Here is a 27,188-nt window from a genome sequence, read left to right on the forward strand (position 1 = left end):
AAGTCCAAAAAGTCCCGAAGAACATCATTAATAAAGTATTGAAAAATGGCAGGGGCATTGCACAACCCGAAGGGCATTACCAAGTACTCAAAGTGCCCAAATCGGGTACGGAATGCAGTCTTCCACTCATCCCCGTCCTTGATACGGATCAGATTATAGGCTCCACGGAGATCGAGTTTGGTAAAATTAGCAGCGGCTCCTATTTTTTTAAATAACTCTGGTACCAAGGGGAGAGGATAATTTTTTTTACTGTAATTTTATTTAATTTGCGGTAGTCCATGCAAGGTTGAAGGGTATGGTCTTTCTTTTCAATGAAAAAGATGCCCGCGCCTGCTGGAGATGTGGACGGGTAAATAAACCCTTTCTTCAGGTTCTCCTCAATGTATTCTTTTAGCGCCCCTTGTTCTACCTCTGTTAAAGAAAAAATCCTACCAAATGGAATTTCAGCTCCGGGAAACAGTTCAATGGGGCAGTCGTAGGCTCCATGAGGTGGTAGAGCCTCTGCTTCTTGTTTACTGAACTAGTCAAGGAAGTCATGGTAGGCTTCTGGAATAGATTGATGTATTCCAGCTTCTGAGTCCAGGCATAGCAGTGTAGATGGCCCCTGAGGATTGTGAGGGCCACAGAACTGCTGGCAGTAAGGTGAAGAGAAGGTAAATTCCCCTGTGGCCCAGTTGGTGGCAGGATTGTGGGCTTGTAGCCAAGGCATACCGAGGGTTACGGGAAACAATAGGAAGAGAAGGATGAAGGACCCCAAGCTGCATAGGCTCAGGTGCGTCAGGCGTAGAAACTGGTTGCGCAGATGGTACCGGGTGCAGGTGACTTGGAACCCTTGGAAGCATCCAGGTTGGACGAGAAAAACCAGTAGCTCTCTCAGCCCTTCATTCCCTCAGGCATCGATCAATCTGTATGGCTAAATCAATCAGCGCATTCAAAGTCTGTGGTATACCAACTATAGCCAGTTCGTCTTTCAGAGAATCAGAGAGTCCCATGCGGAACTGATGGCGGAGAGCAGCATCGTTCCAGTTCGTATCTGCGCTCCACCGCTTAAATTCAGCCACGTAATCCTCTGCTGTCCTGCGTCCTTGCTGAAGGGTATGCAGTGCAGCTTCTGCAGTCGCTGAAAGCTGGGGGTCCTTGTATAGCTGGGCCATCGTGTCAAAGAAGGTGGTAAGGTTGGTCAAAACTCCATCCTTCTGTTCTAGAAGGCAGTGGGCTCAGGTTTGGGGGTCTCTGGTAAGCAAGGAAACCATGAAGCCCACCTTGGTGACTTCCAAAGAGAAGGTTCGTGGCTGAAGGGCGAAGTACAGTTTGCAAGAATTGCAAAACGCCCTGAAGCTTCTTCGATCACCGGAGAATTTTTCAGGTGTGGGGATTCTAGGTTCCGGAGGGAGCATCACAAGCGTTGGTGTTGATCCTGCCCCAGCTCAGCAGACTGGAACAGCTCAGCAGACTGGAACAGCTCAGCAGACTGGAAAAGCTCAGCAGACTGGATCAGTTTAGCAGGCTGAATCGGAACCAGGAACAGATAGAACCAACACATGGATAGTCAGACAGGCCGGGTCGGGTATCGGGCGGGCAGCAAAGGTACAGAGGTGCAGGCAGAAGAGTAGTCACAAACAGGCCCAGATCAGGTGCAGGCAGATAACTGGATGGTCACAGGTAAGACGGGTCTTTCACAGATAATAGTCACAGATCGGGTTTAAGGCACACAAACGCTGTAGAGCAGACAGCGGGGACTGTATGCAACAGGCAGGTTTAAATAGCCCGCCTGGCGCCAACAGAGGTGCGCATGCGCAATGGCACCCGCGATCGTGAACGAGGGAACCTGGAGCGCCTGTTACTTGCAGGATCTTCATGACAATATAATTTGTGATCCAGGATGCCAAATTTTACAAGACTGCAAGAATCACAGCAAACACTGTACTGTCCAGATTAAATTTGTCCTCACTTGGGGACCATAGTGCTTAAAAATATACTGACCTTCATATTACAGGGAAACCTTCAGAGATGATGGCACCAATGAGGATGGAGGAGGCCTGGAGTCACATGACTGAGAAGATACTAAACCTCACCCTGGAGATAATCTACCTGCTGACCGGAGAGGTGAGGAGGATTCTGGGAGGTCACATGACATCACTTTTATCTCTATTAATAAAACGCAGACCTGACCAGAGAGGTGAGGAGGATTCTGGGATTCTAACATGATATTCCTATTGGTTCCTCAATACAGAGATTTCCTCTTGTGAAGTCAGGTGATCATATGACCATCACAGTGCCTCCATGTGACTCCCTAAAACCTGAGAGACACAACATGCAGAAGATTCTAGAAGTCACCAAGAAGATGATGGAGCTGCTGACAGGAGAGGTAAGCGGTGCTGGGAATTCTGGGACATTATCCAGTAACAGACAAGGGATGTGTCTGGATGGTGACTGTATCATTGTGTGTGTCAGGATGTCACTGTCTATTTCTCCATGGAGGAGTGGGAGTATTTAGAAGGACACAAGGATCTCTACAAGGACGTCATGATGGACAATCAGCCGCCCCTCACATCACCGGGTAAGAGGAGACTTTATTGTAATGGAGAGAGCAGTACGGAGGGTCCACCTAGACCCCCCATCATCTGATAAACACATAGAAACAATGTATTCAGTCAGTGTGTGTGTTTCCTACAGATGGATCCAGTAATGGGAACCCACCAGAGAGATCCCCCCGTCCTCTGTATTCCCGGGATTCCACACAGGAAGGTCACACCATCCCTCACTGTTACAAGGTTGGTGGGACGGAACTTATAATACATGTATAGAGACAATGTGTGGATCTTTTATGTGATGTCACAATAATAAATCTTATATCTTACAGATGATATTCTCTCTCATTTTCTTGACTTAGAGTGGAGATCCAATCGATATAGAATTTGAGGTTAAAGCAAAAGAAGAAGAGAGGTATGTGAGGGATGATCAGCAGTCTATGGAGGAGGATGGAATAACGGGGACATTTATAGAGGAGGACACTCCTACAGAGATCAGCACAGGTGGGTCATTAACACTAAATACATTCCTCCACCCATACTGCTCACTGATTGGTCCAGAGTAGGGTGGGGACTGGGTGATATCAGCCTGTAATCCCCTGGTCACTTTCCTGAGCTGTGTTCCCCGTCCTGTATTCCTGTATTTCTCTTGGATAATCTTCCTTCTCTGTGCTGCAGACACAATTTATGTATCTAGACTGGATTTATGGAGATTTTGGGGTTCAGCTGGCGGCAAAATGTTCATTTTCATCATAGATGTTACTAGACCTAGGCACCTGGATTATGTGATTTGGGTCTTCTGCCCCATACCCGGGTAGGACAAGATCTCTGACAGAACAATTCTCTCAGGATTACGTGTTCTGTTGTCTGCTGACTGTGCCGGGTGGAGAGATATGTCTGTATAGTCTCAGACCCAAGTCACTGAGTGCAGTCTCAGGAGATGGGAGGCAGCGGTGTGGGACCTCTGCAACTTGTCTCATGTAAACATTTAATCTTCCACTGATTACTGAATACCAATATTATGAGTCCTGACTCTAATGCCCCGTACACACGGTCGGACTTTGTTCGAACATTCCGACAACAAAATCCTAGGATTTTTTCCGACGGATGTTGGCTCAAACTTGTCTTGCATACACACGGTCACACAAAGTTGTCGGAAAATCCGATCGCTCTGAACGCGGTGACGTAAAACACGTATGTCGGGACTATAAACGGGGCAGTGGCCAATAGCTTTCATCTCTTTATTTATTCTGAGCATGCGTAGCACTTTGTGCGTCGGATTTGTGTACACACGATCGGAATTTTATAGCCTGCTCTCAAACTTTGTGTCGGAAAATCCGATGGAAAATGTGTGACGGAGCCTACACACGGTCGGAATTTCCGACAACAAGGTCCTATCACACATTTTCCGTCGGAAAATCCGACCGTATGTACGGGGCATTACACTGTATAATTTATATTGTACATTACATTATTATTATTATTATTATTATACTTAATTTTTATAGCCCCAATAGTTTACACAGTGCTTTACAATGTAGAGGAGGGACAGCACAATTACAGTACAATTCAATACAGAAGTTACAGGAGGGCCCGGCTCGTGGAGCTTACATTCTAAAGGGAGTGGGGGGTTGTACAAAAGGTAATAGATGCGGGGAATGATTTACTCCTGATCCCTGCACTATATACTCTCTGTTGTACATTACATACTTCTGACCCCTGCACTATATACTCTGTTGTACATTACATACTCCTGATCCCTGCACTATATACTCTGTTGTATATTATTCTGATACTATATAGTCCTATCTGTTGTATCTTATACAATATGTTGTACATTACATAGTCCTGACTTCTGCTCTCTCCCCTCTACCCACTGCTATATATACACATAATATGTATTCTCTTTTGTTACACCCATTTCCTACCAGCTGGACATTTTCTCCAGTCATCTTCCAGGACGGCACACCTGAAATGACGAGTCCCACCTGACAGGAAACACAATCAACAACAAGGTTTAAAAGGCCCCTCCCTTCCCTCTGTCCCTCAGTTATTGATTGTGTTTCCCACAAGATGGCAGAAAAACAGTTTATTTTCTTTCTTTAAAGACAATGGTCTGGGACCGAGGTCTCCCCCTGGGAAGTCAGATTAAGGCAATCAATGGTGGCTGCAGAGTCTGGCAGAGCTCTGCTCTTTCCAAGGGGGATCATTGCCTTTCAGAGATGTCTCATGGAGGTATGGCAGTGTTGGGGGGAGATTTAGCAACCTCCTCCCTCCCCCTTCTTCCCTCCCCTCCCTGATATACTGGTGGCTGTGGACACGGTGAGGGTCTCCACAGCCCCAGGCACCTTGCATCCCACTCTCCCCTCCTACCTGACAGTGGCAGATGGTTCAGGAGGGGACGCTAAATTATCCCACTGTGTGCTGGAGAATGGAGCTCCTCATGCTGGTCTCGGCACAAGATAAACTGTACAGGGGACTCGGCAAACCTCAGGCCAAATCTTTGCCAGTGCACCAGTCTCTTAAGGACATTATCCTAAGAGAATGTAAAGAACCGGAGAGAAAAGCTTTAAAGCTAAAAGCCTGGAAGCATAGATGTCCTTTTAAGGCAGAGGAGGAAGAAAAATTCTTTAAGATTCCACGTTTGGATGCTTCTTTAGCGCAAGTATCCAAATGTTCGGATCTTCCCTTTGAAGATTCAGGAAACATCCGGGATCAGATGGCTAAAAGGTCAGAAATCTTATTACGCAGAGCATGGGATGCCAACGCTGCAGCTATGGGTCCAGAAGTGGCTTCTGCTTGTGTCACCAGGAACGAGGATGGATGGGTTGGTAGGTTATTGGACCGTGTGGCATGCGAAAATAAATCTAAGGAAGTGTTGGATTCAGTGGAAGTTATTGGTAAGGCAGTAGCCTACTTGGCAGACGCTGCGGTAGAAACAGTACAGAATCAGAAACAGAACAACTGCCAAATCGGCAGCTCTTCTAAACTCTGCTAGAAGAGCCCTTTAGGTAAAAACTTGGGATGGAAATTTTACTTCTAAGTCGCATCTTTGCGGGATATCCTTTGAGGGCTCTTTGCTCTTCGGTGCAGGCTTAGAACAAGTCCTATCCCGATCATCGGATAAAGGCAAAAAATTCCCAACAAAACCCAAAAGGAATGGGGGGAAATGTTTTTTTCGAGGCCCTCAGTCAAAAGACCGCTTCAAGGGCAAGAAGGAGCCTAGGAAGAAGTGGAGGATTCGGTAAGGGCAAGGGAAAAGGTGGTATCCCTTTTTTCTGGGCCCGTATCCTCTAACAAGGAGTCCAAATGACACCAACATAAAGGTTGTTGGAAGGCTCTCGTGGTTCCTCCCCCAATGGGAAGGCATCACACAGAGTCCTTACATTATAAGTCTTGTAAAGGAGGGTTACAGACTGGAATTTCTGTCCACCCCTCCTTCAAACTTTATCCTCACCCATCTCCCCAGGGATCCCCTAAGGGCGAAGGGCCTTTTGGAGAGTATCAGGGTTCTGGCAGAACAGGAAGTCATAACCCCTGTTCACGTGGGTCAGATTGGCCGGGGGTTTTATTCCCACATATTTGTGGTGCCGAAACCCTCGGGCAAATTTCGACCAATTATAAATTTAAGGAAGCTGAACTGGTACTTGTTGTATAAAAAGTTCAGGATGGAAAGCATTTACACGGTCAGAAGTCACCTCCAAGAAGGCGTCTTCATGATAACACTAGACTTAAAAGATGCTTATTTGCATGTTCCCATTGCCCCAAAACGCCAGAAATTCCTACGTTTCGCGGTTCAGACAGACCAGGGTGTCCAACACTGGCAGTTCAGGGCACCCCCCTTCAGGTTAGCAGCCAGCCCAGGGATCTTTACAAAGGTCCTCGCCAAAGTGGTGTCTTTTCTACACCTCCAAGGGATAGTCTTGATCCCATATCTGGACGACATGCTAATTTACAGCCCAACCCGAGGACAGCTCCAGTCAGACTGAGACAGGGTGCTGTCTACTCTAAAAACTCTTGGTTGTTTGGTCAGCCAGGAGAAGTCCTCCCTGGATCCTGCACAATCCAAGATTTTTCTGGGCTACCGGATAGACTTGGTGACCCAGAGAATCTTCCTTCCCCAAGAAAAGATTACAAAAATGCAGAGGGTCATGTCCACTCTTCAAGAGAGAGGGGAGGCCTCTTTGAGGACCATTATGAGTATTCTGGGGCTGATTTCATCTTACATCCCTGCGGTCCACTGGGCCCAGTTCCACTCTCTGGTGCTCCAGGGATTCCTTCTCTCCTCTTAGAACGGGAGAAGGGGGTCCTTGGACATAAGGGTATTCCTCTCGAGGGAGGTAAAAAACTCCCTGGACTGGTGGCTCAACCCATTCAACCTGGCGGGAGGTCGGACCTGGAACCAGCAGGACCCACTGAATGTAACTACGGACGCAAGTGCCTGGGGCTGGGGAGCTCATCTAGAAGATCTCTTCGCCCAGGGTCCTTAGGACTGAGCAGAGCTTGGCTTCCTCCAATTTCAGAGAGCTACTAGCGGTCGGAAAAGCATTAAGGTTTTTCAGAGACCAAGTCCGGGGTCAAGACATACGAGCTTTCTCGGATAATGCAGTAGCTGTGTCCTATCTAAATCACCAGGGGGGAACAAGGTCCAGCAAGTTAATGAGGCTGACCCAGGAAATTCTAGGAAAAGCGGAGGAAACAGTTTTCTCAATCTTGGCAGTCCACATAAGAGGGTCCCTCAATGTGCGGGCAGACTTTCTCAGGAGGCAACCCCTTCATCAGGGGGAGTGGGAGCTGATCAACGAGGTGTTTTCACTAGTTTGCCAACACTTTGGCAAGCCGGAGATAGACTTGTTTGCTTCCAAGTAGTAAGGAAGGCTCACAAGTTCTTCTCCCTGGCCAGGGGGCAGGGCTCCTGGGGAGTAGATGCACTAGCCCAAAACTGGGATTTTGCCCTAGCATATGCGTTTCCTCCCCTGGTGCTCATTCCCCGGGTTTTACAGAAACTATCCTGATCAGACGGGTGCCTTATTCTAGTTGCGCCCTGATGGCCGAGACAGGCATGGTTACCCACCCTGAAGAGATGGTTGGTGGCTCCTTCATTCCATCTCCCCTCCAGTCGCAATCTCCTCCACCAGGGACCAGTTTTACACCCAGATCCCAGGTTTCTTTCCCTGATGGCCTGGTGCTTGAAAGGGAGATCCTCAGACATAAGGGCTGTTCTGAAAAAGTGATTGATACACTTTTGTCAAGTAGAAAGCCAGTCACTAGACAGATTTACGTTAAGGTCTGGAAGGTCTTCTCTCGCTGGGCTCAATCTAGAGAAGGCTCTCATCAAATAATCCCAGCGGTCCTGGATTTTCTCCAGGACGGGGCTGACCAGGGTTTAGCAGTCAATACCCTCAGAGTCCAGGTTGCAGCCTTGTCAGTATTTCTGGATAATAAGCTGGCCCTTAAACCCCTCATAAAAAGATTTTTGTCAGCTAGGGAAAGAGTTACCCCGGTGAAAACCAACAGGTTTTCACCTTGGGACTTATCCCTAGTATTAGATGCCCTAACTAAGGGGCCTTTTGAGCCAGTGGCTCAAGTTTCAGTTCATTTTCTTTCTCTTAAAATGGCGATCACAACAGCAAGAAGAGTTAGCGACCTACAGGCTCTGAAAATTAAAGAGCCCTTTTTGTTGCTCCTGGAGGATAGGGTAATCCTCAGACAGGATCCTTTATATTTGCCAAAAGTGACCTCAGATTCTCACAGGTCACAGGAGATTATTCCTCCCTCTTTTTGTCAGAACCCTAAAAATGATAAGGAAGAAAGGTTTCATTTATTATATGTTAGAAGATGTCTATTGGTCTATTTAGAAAGAGTGAGTGAGTTCAGGAGATCAAACCATTTGCTAATTTGGCCATAGCCAGGTGGATTAAGCAGACTATCACTGTAGCCTATGAGCATTCGGGCAAATCTGTCCCAACTCATTTAAAAGCTCACTCAACTAGATCTCTGATGACCTCCTGGGCAGAGAGGGCAGGCTTTTCGATTGATCAAATCTGCAGAGCAGCAATTTGGGCGAGCCAAAATACCTTCCTGAGGCACTACAGAGTGGAGCTGTTGTCCTCTCAGGACTTGGTGTTTGGCAGGAAGGTCCTACAAGCAGTGGTCCCACCCTAAGGTAGGCCTGAACTTTTTGTTTATCATCTTAGGTGTGCCATCCTGGAAGATGACTCGAGAAAATTACCAGTTACACTTACCGGTAACGGGTTTTCTAGGAAATCTTCCAGGACGGCAGACCTACTTCCCTAACCCTAATTGTTGGTGGTGTGTTTTTTTCACTGGTTGTACCCTCTGGCACTGGTGTGGGTTTATACTTTGTCATAACTGAGGGACAGAGGGAAGGGAGGGACCTTTTAAACCATGTTGTTGATTGTGTTTCATGTCAGGTGGGACTCGTCATCTCAGGTGTGCCGTCCTGGAAGATTTCCTAGAAAACCCGTTACCGGGTAAGTGTAACTGGTAATTTTTTTTATCTGATTTGATTGGAGCACAGACTTTTACATGTTGATAACATCCTCAAACATTGGAACCTTAAACAGTGATAATGAGGGAGGAGTCAATAACCCAATGATGGTGGTCGTCAGGATCAGTCCAGTCTTCATCTTGGTTGTTCTCCCCCCATCCTCACTCTCTGACCTCTGGTGGGGCTCAGCCCCGCTGTTATTTATGACTTAATCATGGACTAAATAAGGAAGTGCAGGACTTCTTGTGTTGGGAAGATGGCAATGAGTGATAGAGGGGGTGGGGACACTCGTCCTATAATCCCCTCATCACTGTCACTCCTATAAAAGACAGTTCTCATTGTGTCCTCACTCTCTGACTAAGGTCCATGAATAAAGAAATTAACTGGTAGGAGATCAGAGGACCCATTTACTAGTTACCTTGAGGGAGGAATTGTAATTGTAAAATAACAGTATTTATGATCACCACTTGGTTACTAGCAATCCGCCAATAAACCTGCTGCCAGACCCCCATCTATCATTTAAGACAATGAGCAAGAATACAAGAATACAACTGGGGTGGGAAAAGGGATGATATGATGTGCTCATAGCATTTACTGTATTGCAAGACATTATCTGGGAGCCTTTGCTTTGGAAATGATGCACCTGTAGCATTCCTCTGCATAACTTCGCTGCAGACTGTTGCTCCTTCCCCTCTTGTACAAATCCTCCACTGCAAAACTGCTAGATTACTGTTACTTCATTTCCACTGGAACACTCACTCTGAATAATTACATCTTGCAGACCATAATGGTGTTGCCTCAACAAATCCGTGAGCCAGAGACCTACACAACCTCTCCCCGATGGCTCAGTGAATTTAGCAGCCACACAGTCTTTTGGAAGATATTAACAATGTGCTTCACCAGGCCAGAGATACTCGGTACCTCCCCCAGATGGACTGACACATGGTAATAGGTGGACTGCTGTTCCCAGCCAGTCCATTTCTATAAATGTTGTGTTCCCTGACCACAGCATTCTGCACTACTCTCAATAGCTTCTCCTCTTCTGTTTCTCTCACACTGACCTTCTCCGAAAGAATAAGTTCTGTGTCCCAGGTCACAGAACGCTGATCTACTCTCCTCCGCTTTACTGCTACTTCTTCTGCACCAATCTTCTCCTTTGTACAAGTCCTGTGTTCCCGGTCACAGAAGCTTGACACCACTTCAATGATGAAGACCTTTATCCAGCAGTACTTCCCAGCAGCTCCTCCATCCCCCCCTCCACGCCCGGCGTGCCACCACGTGGTGCGGCCCTGTGGTAACTTCCTAACACTCCATGCTTTCTTCCTGCACCATCAGAACTCCTCCCTGGCAGCATGTGACCTCAGCTTATATGGGAGGCCTGCCCCCTGCCAATACCAAAGGGTAATTGGTCAGAGCTCCTTACATGAGCTGCCTGCCACTCAAACCTCAGGTCCAACCTCTCTTCCAGAACTATCTGCCTGAAAGCAGGGGAGGCACCTCTGAGTAAGAGCACAGGTGGTCACCCCCACCACTATACCAAACACTCCCAGTCCCAAATCAAAACAACCAGGCCCAGCCTAAAGCACAGGCCTGGCTAAATTTACCTGCAATTGGACCCTGAGCTTAGAAAAATCCTATTCTAGCACCTACCCTCAGGTAGAGGGTGCTACATATTTATTACAAATCACTCATGAAAAAGACTAGGACAAGAATAAAAAACATTTACAAAATGAATGTGGTTTAAAAACATGTCTCAGTGACCAACCAAACAGTCCAGAGTTCAACCTGAACCTACATGGACTGGGTTGGTAGATAGAGGAGAAGGTTCCTATGGCTTTACAAATGAACCCCTAAAATATATATATATATATATATATATATATATATATATATATATATATATATATATATATATATATATAATATAGATAGATAGATGACCTAATCATTTATCATACAGTAGTCATGTATGGAGGGGTTGATAGAGCCAAGCTGGAATAGATAAATTCTGCTTCAATATTCAAAGGGTACATTCAAAATTTGCTCGACCAGTTTTGCGCTCTGGACGGGCTTCTTCTGGAGCTATATGAATATATGTGTAAGGAAGAAGTATGAATTTGCTCATTGGGGCACCTGAAAACTGCAGAGCCAGGAGAGGTGTATATTGGACATGAACTGAGAGATCTCTATTTGCATCAAAGGTGACCAGCTGAATGCTAGGTTAAGTACCATCCATGGCTCAGTATATATGGCCCATGGCAGGTATCCTACAGCTCCGGGGTCCCAAGGAATGACCAGGTCCTGCCACTTATTGATCAGGACACGTATGATTTCTTAAATACCAAATTCCCTAGAGAGGCAACCTTCTATGCCCTCCCAAAGATCCACAAAAGAATGACCAACCCTCCAGGCAGACCGATCATATCGGGTATAGGGTCTCTTACTGAAAAAGGGAGTGAATTATTTGATTGCTACCACATGCCACATGTCATTAGACTTCCGTCATACATTAAGGACACACAGGAGATGCATTGAGGGAATGTCTGTGCCAACTGGGGCCTTTTTGGTGACACTTGATGTTGAAGCACTATACTCCAGCATCCCTCGCGGACGGGGAGTCAGTAAGGCACGGACATTCCTTAGGGAACTAGACCATACACAATGGAAGTATAGGGAATTTGTTCTCAGATTACTATACTTCATTCTTACTCACAATTGGTTTGTTTTTTTAGACACCCCTTATTTCCAGGTACAGGGGGTCGCTATGGGCACACGTTGTGCACCTGCCTACACAAACCTGTACCTGGGGGGATGGGAGAGGGAATTGTTTGCAAGTGAAACGTTAAGCACATATACCGATCAGGCCCTGTGCTGGTTCCGTTTTATCGATGATATTTTTATCATCTTGACAGGCACGGTTGAATTGCTAACTGAGTTTGTGGATTGTATTAACTCAAACAATTACAATCTTAAATTCACATTAAATTATCATCCCGTACAAATCACTTTCCTAGATCTCCAGATATATGTGGATCCCAACCATTGTCGAGCCACAAATTTATATAGAAAGGAAACATCAGACAATACAATTCTACATGCGGATAGTGCTCACCCTATTTCCTTAGTGCATAGCATTCCCTATGCACAATATCTATGACTTTGATGGAATTGCACCAAATTTAGTGACTTTAAACCACAGTCAGCCCTCCTTAGACAACGTTTACTAGCATGTGACTATAGAAAATCTTTACTCGGGCATACAAAAAAGCTTTAACATGGGACAGAAACTCACTGATCTATAAGACGGCCCAAAAAATGAGGGACTCCCATTCTTCCACAGTAAAATGTATCACTACATTTTCTTCCCAACATTCTCAAGTGAGCCAACTACTAAACATTGGCATCTTCTTATAAATGACCATGTTATTTCCAAATATATTCGATCTACTCCTGAGATTGTGTTCTGTAGGAACATCTCTCTACGGGATAAACTAACCCAGAGCCACTATATTCCCATCTCTTGCCATAATAGAATGCCTAAAGGCATTTTTAAATGCTGTGACATGTGCCCCTGGGATACGGAGGGAACCCACTACATGCTTCTCAATGGGGAGATTTTCACTCCATGTTTTTTCACAAATTGCAATACAAAAGGGGTGACCTATTTGATGCAGTGCCATTGCGGATCGTTTTACGTGGGTAAAACGATCCAACATCTGAGACAGAGGATCAATGATCATGGGACCAAAATTCAACTTTCTGGCCTAAAAGCAAAATGCTATGTGTGGCGGAAAACTAACACTGCACATCACCCTGAATACACCATCCCCACCGTGAAACATGGTGGTGGCAGCATCATGTGGTGGGGATGCTTTTCTTCAGCAGGGACAGAGAAGCTGGTCAGAGATGATGGAAAGATGGATGGAGACAAATACAGGGCAATTTTAGAAGAACATTTTTTTAGATTCTGCAAAAGACATGAGACTGGGGCGGAGGTTCACCTTCCAGCAGGACAACAACCATAAACATACAGCCAGAGCTACAATGGAATGGTTTAGATCAAAGCATATTCATGTGTTAGAATGGCCCAGTCACAGCCCAGACCTAAATTCAATTGAGAATCTGTGGCAAGACTTGAAAATTGCTGTTCACAGACGCTCTCCATCCAATCTGACAGAGCTTGAGATATTCTGCAAAGAATGGGCAAAAATGTCCCTCTCCTAGATGTGCAAAGCTGGTAGAGACATGCCCTAAAAAGACTTGCAGCTGAAATTGCAGAGAAAGGGGTTCTACAAAGTATTGACTCAGGGGGGCGCCATACAAATGCCCCCCACACCTTTTACATATTTATTTGTAAAAAAAATTGAAAACAATTTATAATTTTCCTTCCACTTCACAATCATGTGCCACTTTGTGTTGGTCTATCCCATAAAATCCCAATAAAATACATTTACGTTTCTTTATCGTACATCACGGGACACAGTGCCATAGTAGTTACTATGTGGGTTATAGGCCACCTTCAGGTGATGGAGACTGGCACACCCTAAGACATGAAGTCCACTCCCTATATAACCCCTCCCACTACTGAGAGTACCTCAGTTTTTTTGCCAGTGTCTTAGATGTTGATCACGAGTAAAGATGTGCTGTGCTGAGCTCCGCTGGAATGTTCCTTTCTGGGGCAGGCTATGCTACCGGATCCATTCAAAGTGTCTTTTTAGGCTGAATTGAATGGTACCCAGGCCTTGTGGCGGAAGAAATGAGGTTTAGCCAGTAACACTTTTCTATATTTAGAGAGCTGGACCCTGGGATCCAGTGCTTTGGTTTTTTCAGCCATAACGTTTCCTGGCGGGGTGCTTTACGAGTCCAAGGGTGTGGATCCCCCGATAAAAGGGGCCCCCAGTCCCTGAAGGTTTTTTAACGGAGACCACCGTGAGGGGTGAAGATTGGGTCTGTTGGTTTTAACACAGAATCCCTGCAGCGGGAAAGGTAAGTGGAGATTCCTAAGGAATTTTAAATTTTCTTATTAAATGTCTCCTTTAAAAGTAAATGTTGTCATGCCTAAAAGTCACCACTGGGGGCTGTATAGAGCATGTACCTTGTCATGCTTTCCTTAGATCGCTCGGCGTCAGCAGAAGCTGCCAACTTCCCTTCGGCTAGCAGTCCCAGGCTTCCGGTAAGATGTTGAGGGGGGATTTTTTTTTTTACAAAGAACACCCCCCACCTGGGCAGAAGCTCTCCCCCTCTCCCTGGATAGGGGGAAGCCAGAACGATCGGCGGATGCCGCTCCACTCTCCGCCGCCTCTGTACGGCGGTTTGTCACTAGCTCTCCTCCCCCCCACTCACACGCCGATCCCGTAAGATTGGAGGCCCACACTCATGAGGGAAATGCTCTTTAAATAGAGGAGGGGGGGTGCAGTGGGAATATGGATGGGGCGTGGCTTAGCGCAGCGTTAGCGTGCGGCAACATCCAACGCGGGAGTACTTTTTAAAGGGCTCCATTTTGCTGACTGCAGCTGTTGGAGGGACACGAGCAAAAAGGGGGCATGTAAGTGGTGACACAGGCATATTACTGAAGCATCAGGCTGAGCATTAATAGCAGCGGCAGTTGCTGCACTATTTGCTCAAGCAGTTTGTGCAATTTCTTCTGGTAGTACCTCTGCATTTGTGCATCGGGCTATGTTCAGAAGGGGAGGTAGAAACACCCCAAAAAATATTGTCTCAAGAGGGACTCCTTCAAGCTCAAAAAAGCCTAAAACTCATCTCTACAATGGCATCCTCCCCTAAGAGTTCTGGGGTGGCCGGTAATGCCGTGTACACACGGGCGGACTTTTTTCGACCCAACTGGTCCAACGAATGAATCCGTTGGACAATCCAACCATGTGTGGGCTTCATTGGACCTTCATCGGATGTCTCCAATCTTTCCGCTGGAACTCAGCCGGACCCAGTTCTTATTGAGAAATTCGCTGCTCTGTATGCTAGTCCGACGAACTTCCTTATTTTAGTTCGGTCGTACGTCATTACATACGAATCCGTTGGACTTTGGTGTGATCATGTGTGGGCAAGTCCGTTCGTTAGAGAGTCCGTCGTTACTCCGTCGGAAAGACCATCGGACCTTTGATGCTGAAAAGTCCGCCCGTGTGTACACGGCATTAGAGTGCGCATCAGGGCCATCAAAGGTTGCAACTATTTCCAACACTCCAGCCCCTGTCTATATTACTGAAGAGGTTTTTTCCTCAGCTATGATAGGATTGAAGCAAAGGTTAGTGACTTTAATTGCATCCCAGAGGTGACAGGTCCCCTTCCATTACCCAGGACCCTCAAACAGAGGAACTGGGGATGGGAAATGATGTACTCCAAGAAAAGGATTTTACAGGTAAGCTGTTATAAAAATCCTATTTTTTGGTTGTAACATAACAAAATGTGGAAAATTTCAAGGGGTATGAATACTTTTTCAAGGCACTGTATATATGAAACGTTAATTTTATCATGACTATTATCATCATTGATTCATTATATCTTTTTCGTGTAGGTTTTACCTTTTGTGAACATAATTTGTCACTGGGGGAGGCATCCAGGGTATGAAGGCTGGGGACACCCCGAGTCTCCTTTGGAGGCTGTTATGCGGTTGGCAGTGCCATTCACCTGGCCTTTCAATTGGGCTTGTATCCTATATGGAGTGGCAGTGTGCACAGCACTCAGGGAGTTAGAGGGCGCTTAGCCACTCTGTGTTCCCCCTGTTTGCTGTCTGTGGCTGTTTGGATCGTCTATGAAGTCCTCCACTTAGACCTGTAATTTCCCATGGAGTGGTGGCGTGTGCGGTACTGGAGGTGTACACCAGAGGGCGTGCTGCCACTCGGTGACTCCTTCTTGTTTTTGATGTGGCCACTCCTCCCTGCACTTGTCAGGTGCTTTGTGGTCGCCACTTCTGGGTACGGCAGTGGCCGTGAGTGCGCATGGACCGACCTAGGTGGCGCATGTGCGGGAAGAACGGTCAAGCTAGGAGCATCACACGCTGTCCAGATGGTGTGCGGACCCCCTGATTGGGATGGGTATTTAATAGAGGGTTTGTTTGGCACCATTTAAGCAGGACCTGGTCATTCCTTGGGACCCTGGAGCTGTAGGATACATGCCATGGGCCATATATACTGGCAAGTAGGCTCCTCTTGCAATAAGCAAGGGAGCAGATTTATACACCTGTTTATATGACTTATTACTAAATGGTGCCTTTTTATTTATTTGTAATACCCTCAGAGCCATGGATAGTACTTAACCTAGCATTCAGCTGGTCACCTTTAATGCAAATAGATATCTATCAGTTCATGTCCAATATACACCTCTCCTGGCTCTGCAGTTTTCAGGTCCCCCAATGATCTCCAGTATGGTGACCGGGAACCCCCTGTGAAGTCTTTGTGTTACCTGCCTGCCCCACCTCCAGTGATAAATTCATACTTCTTCTTCTTTACACATATATTCATATAGCTCCAGAAGAACGTCCAGAGTGTAAAACTGGTCGAGCAAATTTTGAATGTACCCTTTGAATATTGAAGCAGAATAGATCTATTACAGCTTGGCTCTATCAACCCCTCCATACATGACTACTGTATGATAAATGATTGGGTCATCTTATATAGAATTATATATATATATATTACTAGATTTTAGGGGTTCATTTGTAAAGCCATAGGAACCTTCTCATCTATCTACCAACCCAGTCCATGTAGGTTCAGGTAAACCACATTCTCTTTGTAAATGTTTTTTATTCTTGTCATAGTCTTTTTCATGAATGATTTGTAATAAATACTGTTATTTTTTTTAACAAGAGTTCATGTATGCCTAAAAAGTAAATTTTTTCCAATTCCTATATATACTCATTTTAGGACGTGTATTAGTATATCATTAACTGTGTTGTCCACAGAGCCACCCTGGGGTGACAACACTTAACATACTCATAGGAATTGTAAGATCCTCAGAGACAAAGCTGCCTGATGTGGGCGGAGTCCTGGTTTAGGGGAACCAATCTGCTCATGTCTAGTAATAATCTTTTTATTTCTATTTTAGTAGATGGACGGGAGATGAGGAAAACCTCAGAGGATTGTCTCACTTTGTCTCCAGACTGTAAAGTAGAAGATGAGGACATCACACAGTATAGTCCAGGAGAAAACCCGGCTACCTCAAATGTCCATCCGGCACCACACAGTGTAGATGGACCATCGTATTCCTCTTATCCTGAGGAACCTCAGACTGTGAGGGATGGTGCTGTCCTTCCAACGGATAAAAGGTTTTCCTGTACTGAGTGTGGGAAGTGTTTCCCTTCTAAATCCCACCTTATGGTGCATATAAGATCTCACACAGGAGAGAAGCCGTATTCCTGTCCTGAGTGCGGGAAATGTTTTTCAGTGAAGTCTCATCTTTACAGACATCAGAGATCTCACACAGGGGAGAAGCCATATTCCTGTCCTGAGTGCGGGAAATGTTTTTCAGTGAAGTCTGATTTTTCCACACATCAGAGATCTCACGCGGGGGAGAAGCCGTATTTCTGTACTGAGTGCGGGAAGTGTTTCCCTTCTAAATCCCATCTTATGGTGCATATAAGATCTCACACAGGAGAGAAGCCGTATTCCTGTCCTGACTGTGGGAAATGTTTTTCAGTGAAGTCTCATGTTTACAGACATCAGAGATCTCACACAGGGGAGAAGCCGTATTCCTGTCCTGAGTGCGGGAAATGTTTTTCAGGGAAGTTCCATCTTTTTACACATCAGAGATCTCACACGGGGGAGAAGCCGTATTCCTGCCCTGAGTGTGGGAAATGTTTTTCACAGAAGTCCAGTCTTTCCACACATCAGAGATCTCACACAGGGGAGAAGCCGCATTCCTGTACTGAGTGCGGGAAATGTTTTTCATTGAAGTCTGATCTTTCCACACATCTGAGATCTCACACGGGGGAGAAGCCGTATGCCTGCCCTGAGTGTGGGAAGTGTTTTTCACAGAAGTCGTATCTTTCCACACATCAGAGATCTCACACAGGGGAGAAGCCGTATTCCTGTCCTGAGTGCGGGAAATGTTTTTCAGTGAAGTCCAATCTTTCACAGCTCTCATGTGGGAAAGAAGCACACCCTGATATACACCTCAGATATACTCCATGGCTGATCTTCATCATGTAAGAAACAGTTGATAAGGAGATCAGAGATCACCAAAGACATGGATGAAGTGTCGTACTGTGTTGGCCATTGATAGCAGGAGAAAAATAAAAATGGAGTCATTACCTTTCATTGGCTGAGTACATTTTGTGGTGTAAGATTTCACAAACACTTAGAGGTCTATTTTAAAAATAAATAGTTGAACAAATGTGACCAGCATTATTATCATTGGCTCCATCTAGTGGCCATGAGGTATTTGTGCTTTTTTTTTTTTTTTTTTTTTTTTACTGATTGAGGCAAAATGTCTTATTATGGCCACTAGATGGAGCTGATGATCATAGGAAATCACTGAGTTAAATTATGGCCAGAATTTTTAACGAGTGGATGAATGTTTGTCACATTTGTCCAACATATTTTCTTTACATCCCTTAGTTTCCTTTGTCAGGAATAGTTTCATACTAGTACCTGAGATCATATTCATGCACTAATAATTACAGTAGACTTTGCAGGATAAAAGTTATTTAAACCAACAATATTAACTGATTCCTGCCCAGCCTAAAGTACAATGATGGTGGGACTGCTATCGTTCTGGGAGGACGTCATATGACATGCTACCGATCTTGCTGAACATGTGTGCTCACGGAGGTGAGTAGCGAGGCGATCGGTGGTGAGCTGTGCCCCTTGGACACTGTGCATCACCGTTTGTGGTAAAGAGCTGATGACGTAGGTTCTTTACCATGTGATCAGCTGTGTCCAATCACATGTAAACAAATGCTGGTTATTGGCATTTCCTTTTCCTCAGCGCTGTCAGTGTCACGCGTCATCTGTACAGTTATGGCGCGTTTGTTCATCTTAAAGCTCTTCCCTCCCTCCTTCTTCCCAAGATATTATCCTCCAGGATATCCAGCTGTATATATCTGGACCCCACTTATTGTTTTCCCTAGGATAACAGGGTGAGTCTCCACTATGCTGTCTTTGGTTTGGCGGAGCCCCTAAGTGTAGCAAGCATTGCCATTGTGTTGCAGGGGTTGTTCTGAAGATGGGGTATATTCCACGTCACATATAGTATTATTGGTCCCTAGGGATATTGCTACATAGCCATGGATTACATTGGAACCCACAGCTGATTATCTATATTGGATGTAAGTGGCAATTTATGGGGTGAGCTATCACAAATGTGCATACAATGGTGGCCTAGATCTTGGTTTCTCTGTTTTTGTAGAATAATCTCCTGTTTATGCATGTAGATGTTCATCTTACTACCCACATTCTGGAACACTTGATGTAGGAAACTTACAAGATATTGGAAATAATATTTTGTAACTAAGGTATAAGGAGGGGTGGATTATGTAAATCTTTCCCCTTCTCCCCTATCCCCCTTTGGGATATATAGATGGAGCTGCTATTAACTATGCTCTCTACTTAGTATATTATAGATTTCTCACCTGTGTGCCATACTCTGTTCTTTCCCCTTGGTTTGGGTTCCCTATACTCCGCCCCCCCCCCCCCAGACTGTGGATAGCATCATTTGTCCCCATATTGATGTAAGCTGTGCAGTCTATAAATATATAATCTAATAAAGTGTGTAATATGAATGACAGTATTGAAATATAAATATATACTTACCTTATCTTGTGTTTGTCTGTTTGATGATGATTGCTTTTGAGGGACACATCACTTACAGTCCTGAAAAAGCTATTCAGGGAAACGCGTTAACCGTTGGACAAGATTTTCTGGACTATACAGAATATTGTTACACCTAATTAGTTGATGGTCATTGGTGTCCTGTATGATATATAGGGAAACATTACATATAGAGGATATATTCCTCCAGTGGACATTTGTGAAAGATATATATATATATATATATATATATATTTTTTTTTTTTTTTTTAACATGTTTGTAATAAAATCATCTTTTTATATCAAGTTGTAGGTCTCATGCTGTGCCTTTTTTAAAGTGGAAGTCCAGTCAAAAATGTTCTATTAATTATATGTAAAATATCTTTATCTTTGACATTATTCATTTTCTGTATAGCAGATTATGTCACTTAGAAAGTCTAATTAAAGGCAGACAATCAGCTTCTTCCTGTTCTTCAGGGACAACCTTATATCCCTTTATCTAAATTCTGCATGGGTTCCTCTCACTTCCTGAAAACATTGTCCTTCTCTTCTACACAGGCATGCATACTGTTCATTCTAACCGCCCCGCCCAGCCCCACCCCCACCCCCATCCCTCCTATCCTTAGACAGAGAAGGAGAACTTCCTGTTTTGGTTCCTAGCTGCCTGGGAGAGACAGAGAACAGGCAAGCCTGGTAAGTATGTTCTGCTCAGTGCAGCACATGGCGGCACACACAGAGACACACACTTCTTACAAACCGTTATATGGCTTCAACTTTCAAGTGGAAGTCCAGTCAAAAATAATATTTTTCCCATCTATGCGCCTTTGAAAATCAGCAACTTTGAAAAGATGCCTGCACTACTTTGATGCAACTTTTAATGCGACTTTGATCCAGAGTCTAAAATCGGATCAAAGCTGCACTCAAAGTCGCACTCTAGATTGCACAGCTTTGGAGTCTCACTAGTGGAAACGTAGGCTAAGGAGTGCGACTTTGCAATAGGCAAGGCAAGAGATAACAAGGGAGTGAATGAGGAGCTTGGTGGTTTCATTTGTTAAACAGGGGCACATTTTAGAGATGTTACGGAGGTGAATTCTACAAACTTTTGACAATGATTGGATTTGAGGCTGAAATTACGTCAGAGTCTAGGATTACACCGAGTACCCTGGCATGAGGGGAGGGACTCATGGTTGCATTGTTGATTTTGATGGAAAAGTCATGGAGGGGGGCACGGGTGGGGGGAATATTAATAGCTCAGTTTTAGAGGGATTTAGTTTAAAGAAGTGGTGCGACATCCATGCTGATATGTCAGTTAGTAATGCGAGAGGAGACTGAAGGAGTGAGGTGAGGAGTAGACAGATAGATTTGGGTGTCATCAGCGTATAAGTGGTATTGAAAGCCGTGGGCAGTTATCAAGTGACCAAGGGAGGAGGTGTAGATAGAGAAGAGAAGGGGTCCAAGAACGGAGCAGGTGGTCAACAGTATCAAAGGCCTCAGAGAGGTCAAGTAGTAGGAGTATGGAGTACTGGCTGTTGGTTTTAGCAGTTAGTAAATCGTTAGTGAGTTCTAGTAAGGAAGTTTCTGTGGAGTGCTGTGAGCGAAAGCCAGACTGTAAAGGGTCAAGAAGGTTATTTTCACTGAGGTAGGAGCTAAGACAGTTGTAGACTAAGCGTTCTAGAAGTTTAGAGGTGAATGGGAGCAATGAGATGGGTCTTAAGTTATTCAGGTTGGTAGGGTCCAGTGAGGGCTTTTTAAGTATGGGAGTGATCAACGCATGTTTTAGAGGGGAGAGGAAGGTGCCACTAGAGAGGGAGAGATTGAAGATGTGAGTGAGGGAGCATAGGATAGAAGAAGAGGGTGACCATAGTAGTTGTGAGGGAACAGGATCCAGGGGACAATTGGTTAAGTGGGCAGCTGAGAAAAGTTTTTTAACCTCTTCAGTGGCAGCCAATTCAAAAGAGGAGAGTGTTGAATGTGCTGTTAGACAAGGTATGTTGGGTGGGGAGGTGTCCTCACGAATTGCATCAATCTTGTATTTGAAGTGATTGGCAATCTCTTAGGCAGTGAGTGAGTTAGTGGGTAGAGGGGGTGGGGGATGAAGCAGAGAGTTAAAAGTTGAGAAGAGCCAACGGGGACTGGATGACAAGGAATTAAAAAGAGAGACAAAGTAGGCTTGTTTGGCAGCATGGAGGCATGAATTGTATTTTAGAAGGGCAGATTTATATAGGGTGAAGTCTTGCAGGCATTTGGTTTTATGCCACAGTCATTCAAGAGCCCGGCAATGTCTCTTGAGATTTCTAGTGTTGTCAGTTTGCCAGGGTTGGAACGGTCGGGGCCTAATTCTGCGTGTGGTTAGAGGAGCAAGTGCATCTAGTGATGATGAGAGTGAACTGTTGTAGACAGAGGTGGCCAGGTCAGGACAGGGGAGAGATTATGTCATATAGGTGGTCAGTAGCAGAATAGAGAAGAGAAGGGTTAAAGTGGCGATGGTTTCTACAGGTAATTGTTTGCTACTTGGAGGGATGGGTGGTTGGAGGCAAGGATACAGTGAAAGTAATGAGGTTGTGATCAGAAAGAGGAAAGGGGGTGTTGGTGAGGTTGCCAGGGTTGCAGAGATGGGAGAACACAAGGTCAAGGGTATTACCGTTGGAGTTCTTCCACGAAGCCAGTTCGAAACTGGGGAGTTCCCACATGTTCCAGTATGCTTCTACAAGATGATAGACTTTGGTAAAGTTTATTTCTGTTTTTATCCCTTTTTATTTTCATAGCAAATTGCCAATTGTGTCTTTCTGTATTTTTTGTATCTTTTTTAGTAAATGCTTTTTCTTTGTATATCTTTTATGCACTACCCACTTCCAGGATATTAAATGATATAAAATTAATAAGTGATTTCTGTGTACTAAGCTAGGACTCATATCTCTGGAGAGGTTCTTGTATTTCAGTGCCTAAGTACTCGGTCTAAGTTACATGCCAATCGGTATGAAATTGCACTACGTGTTGGCAGATTGCATGCAGATTGTACGCCAACAGATCTGCCAGACGGAGATCTGTGTGTGCGGTGGCTCAGCAGACCAGTCTGCAGACAAACTGTTGGGTGGTGGCAGGCTATCTTTTATTTTGTGTCTGGTGTGTGGGTGTGGGGACAGTGGGAAGAGTGATTTAACACCGGGGTTCAAGCTTGCAGGATAGCTGGAGGAACCCTAGAAGTGTGTGCTAATGGCTAGACTGCTCCTCAACCCTTAGAGTGCACCAGATTGTATGTAAGATTCGTATCTGCCTTTGTGTGGTCAGCTAGCTGGATTGGAGTGGAGTCTCCCTCTTGTGGTGGCCAAAGGCAATGCAGGCTGTGAAAGTACCACAGCCAGTCTTACATGCTCAGTATAAGTTCCCCTTATTCCCTTAGTTCCTCATATACCCCACTCACGGAACTCACATTGCAGTTAGCTAGTCGTCAGGGGCGTGCGTAATCCATGACAGATTGGTCAGTTTTTGACAATTACTTTATTAAAAAAGAAAAATGTCTATCCATCTTGAATCACGCCGCCCGACGGACCTGAAAAATTGAAAAAAAAAAACTGAAAATACTCCACCTCCATGGGAGGCCTCCCGGAGACTGCTGTCTTTTCACTGCGACAGCTCTCATATAGGCAAGGGCGGGGTCACCCGCTGATGTAACCGGATGACCCTGCCCCCCTCTGATGGCACATGTCAGAAGAGGTGGGGTTACTCAGTTACGTCACCGGGTGTCCCCACCCTTGCCTATATAACAGCTGTCACAGCCAAGAGACAGCAGTTGGCGGGACGCCTCCAATTGAGGCGGAGGTGGGGTTTTTTTCTGCGTGAATGAAGATGGATGGACATTGCAGGACCATTTTTTTTTTCCTTTTTTAATAAAACAATTTTCAAAAACTGTGTATTGTGGTTTTCACTTTTTGACACTTTTTTTGGTGAATATCTAAGGGTAAAATGTACCCAATACCTATTCACATGGGGGGGCGGGATCTGGGGGCCCCCTTGTTAAAGGGGGCTTCCAGATTCCGATAAGCCCCCCACCCACAACCACAGGGCAAGGGTTGTGGGGATAAGGCCCTTGTCCCCATCAACATGGGAACAAGGTGCTTTGGGGGCGACCTCAAGGCATCCTCCCCATGTTGAGGGCATGTGGCCTGGTATGGTTCAGGAGGGGGGCCGCTCTCTTTTCCCCCTCTCCTTTCCTGCGGCCTGCGTGCTTGGATAGGGGCCTGGGATGGATCTTGGGGGGACCCCCACGCATTTTTTTTTTTATTTTGGTGCTGGGTTCCCCATAATTTTCATACCAGACCCAAAGGACCTGGTAATGGACTGGGGGGGAACCTATGTTGTCTTTTTCAATGAGTTTTATCTGTATTGCCATGACCCGACAATTCATTACAGCCACAAGCAGTTTTAAATGACTTTTTTTCCTTTAGAAATATCATTAAGTGTTCTTGCATAGCAAGACCACTTACTGTTATCTCACATATATATTATTATTATAGCCAAATTTACCACCCTAACTCCTCCCACAATTTTTACACTACATAGACAAGTAATATACCGAAACATGCGGATTGTTCCCGAATGGTGTGCTATTACTTTGTGGAACGTTTCGCCGAATGGTTCACGAAATATCGTCGTTTTTGCGGCGAAATTGGTCCCATAGGAATGGATGGGGAAACTAGAGTGGGAGGTGACAAAAGCTGAAAAATCAGAACATGATTTCTAAACTGCCGCCACTCCCTCATTTTCAAGCCCACCTACACAAATCTTATATCAAAACGTTCAGCTATCCCTGCTGCCACTAAACATGTCCACGGCTAAGCCATAGTCCTGATAGTTTTCACAATATGACCATTTGTTTGCAACTCACACCGTCCATTGACATTCATTATAACTACACTCTAGCCCCTTCAAATTTGAAGGGCAATTTCTAAACTGCGACCGTGCCTTCAATTTTAATATTTCAGAGACATACTATATATCAAAATCTAGGTCTGGGTCTTGTGATTCTCACAATATAAAGATCTTCGCTGTAGGATTTATAGTTTTTAAAATACGGCCATTTGAATTACTGCACAGTTACTACAGCTATCATGGTCCTGTGTATTGTGTATTGAGCAGTATTTGTGAAGCATAAACAGGGCATGAGCATTGCTAGGAAACAGTGGTTGTAAACACAAGATGCTGAGACACCCCAAATGCATGTGGTCATACCTTCATCTGCTAGACTTGATAATGCTTGTAGACTCCTCCCACAGTTTTTACACTATAGAGACAAGTAATATACCGAAACGTGCGGATTGTTCCCGATTGGTGTGCTATTACTTTGTGGAACGTATGCCGAATGGTCCACGAAATATCATCGTTTTTGCGGTGAAATTGGTCCCATAGGAATGAATGGCGAAATGTTCAATGTCATTTAATTGGTGTGCTATTACTTTGTGGAAGGTTTCGCGGAATGGTTCACGAAATATCGTCGTTTTTGCGGTGAAATTGGTCCCATAGGAATGAATGGCGAAATGTTCAAAACTAGAGTGGGAGGTGACAAAAGCTGACAACCCCATGATCAGCCAAAACATTATGACCACCCCATGATCAGCCAAAACATTATGACCACCCCATGAAAAAAAAAATTATTGTTGAAAAAAAAAAAAAATCATTTTTGAAAAAAAAAATAAATTTTTGAAAAAAAAATTTAATTTAACCACCTCAATACTGGCCACTTTCGCCCCCCCCCTTCCTAGCCCAATTTTCAGCTTTCAGTGCTCTCACACTTTCAATGACAATTGCGCGGTCATGCTACGCTGTACCCAAATTAAATTTTTATCATTTTGTTCACACAAATAGAGCTTTCTTTTGGTGGTATTTATTCACGACTCTGTTTTTTTATTTTTTGCGATATAAGCGAAAAAAGAGCGGAAATTTGGAAAAAAAAACAATATTTTCTTCTTTCCATTTTAAAACAAATCCAATAAAATCAAATTTTGTCATAAATTTAAGCCAAAACATATTCTGCTACATGTTTTTGGTAAAAAAAAATCCCGTTAAGTGTATAATAATTGGTTCGTGTGATCACGGACACGTGCGCAAATGATCATGTACAGATGTGCGCATCATTGGGACATGTTATTTTACTGGGACTTATGTGGGGGACATGTGTCTTTATTATGTGGGGACGTGTTTTGGGGACATTGTGTGTTTACTTAGTGTTTGTTTTGTGTTTTTACATTGTGTGGGGTCACTAGACTGGTGATCAGTGAGTAAAAAGCTGTAAAAAACAGCTCATACTCACTGATCACCAGCCGGCTGCAGCTATCCGCTCTCCTCTCCTCACTGACAACTTCTGTGTGAGGAGAGCAGAGCAGATTTCCTAGCAACCGGCTCTGTGTTTACATCACATGACGGCTGTGATTCGGCACGCCCATCATGTGATCAGGAGGGCCAATCGCAGAGCCCTCCTGCCGATCGGAGATGCGCCGTGTCCGGGTGACACGAGCGCATCGGGATCACGCCGCTGCGCGGGCACGATCCCACTCCTTCTGAGGGACGTTCCTGAACGTCCACTTAGAAGGAGAGAGCGACCACCCGGCCGTATATGTGCAGTGGCCGGGTGGGAAGTGGTTTAAAAAAAAAAATCATTTTTGAAAAAAAATTATTCATTCTTGAAAAAAAAAACTTTTGAAAAAAATGTTTAGCTCTTTCAGCTAATGATGGGACTTCAACTTTTTTACTACTATTTATACTTTTTAAAATATTAAGCTTTTTAACACTTTTCACAGTTCCTCAAGCCACTCCATCCAGTTACTCCACCCAGTCCAGTTGTAGAGGCAAGAACACTTTTCACAATTTCCCCAGAAATTGTAGCTTTTCTAGTTATAATTGGTATTGTTCTAAACACGGGAAGAATGCGCTACTTTGAGGGCATACTAAGGACACACTCAGGCACAATATTTGAATGGCTGTTTTTAAAACTTTTTTTGCATTGATACATGTCTCCTGGGGCAGGACCCGGGTCCCCATACACTTTTTATGGCAATAACTTGCATATAAGACTTTAAAATTAGCACTTTTGTTTTTTCATGTTCTTGTCCCATAGACTTTAACGGTGTTTGTATGAATTTTTTTGCCTGTTTGCATGTTCTGGTGCGAATTGAACCGGCGAGTGTTCGGCTCATCCCTAGTTACAAGGGTAAAGTTGCAGAACTCATCCTGCCTTCGCAGAGGGAGCAGAGAATGAATCATCTTCAGGAGGCCTTGAAGAAAAGTTTGTGTAACGCCTTTCCAGACCCTGGGAAGCTACCATTTCCTGGTGCTGGATAACGTGTTTCTGAGGCTTCGTTCGGTTCTTCGTTCAGAGAAAGAGCGGTGGAA

At 44.8% G+C, this 27,188-nt stretch overlaps 2 protein-coding genes across 2 annotated transcripts in view; one reads left to right on the plus strand and one right to left on the minus strand.

Annotated features, from left to right (window-relative positions):
• LOC141121776 (uncharacterized) overlaps positions 1-27,188 on the minus strand; it is a 427,874-nt gene that overhangs the window by 47,568 nt on the left and 353,118 nt on the right. The gene's annotated exons all lie outside the window — the stretch shown is intronic.
• On the plus strand, positions 2,385-18,311 carry LOC141121759 (uncharacterized). Its single transcript, XM_073611481.1, has 4 exons — positions 2,385-2,560; positions 2,677-2,774; positions 2,894-3,035; positions 17,101-18,311. The coding sequence occupies exons 1-4, from the start codon at positions 2,476-2,478 to the stop codon at positions 18,201-18,203; spliced, it is 1,428 nt and encodes a 475-aa protein (XP_073467582.1). The 5' UTR covers positions 2,385-2,475; the 3' UTR covers positions 18,204-18,311.

Source organism: Aquarana catesbeiana, unplaced genomic scaffold (genome assembly GCF_042186555.1).
Source record: "Aquarana catesbeiana isolate 2022-GZ unplaced genomic scaffold, ASM4218655v1 unanchor229, whole genome shotgun sequence".
Classification (NCBI taxonomy): Eukaryota; Metazoa; Chordata; class Amphibia; order Anura; family Ranidae; genus Aquarana; species Aquarana catesbeiana.

Bases quoted from the DNA above. Each gene is read 5' to 3' on its own strand.
- LOC141121759 (XM_073611481.1), top strand. From the start codon at position 2,476: ATGGAGGAGTGGGAGTATTTAGAAGGACACAAGGATCTCTACAAGGAC. The intron at 2,775-2,893 runs GTTGGTGGGACG...TTCTTGACTTAG, and splicing joins CCATCCCTCACTGTTACAAG to AGTGGAGATCCAATCGATAT. The intron at 3,036-17,100 runs GTGGGTCATTAA...TTTCTATTTTAG, and splicing joins TCCTACAGAGATCAGCACAG to TAGATGGACGGGAGATGAGG.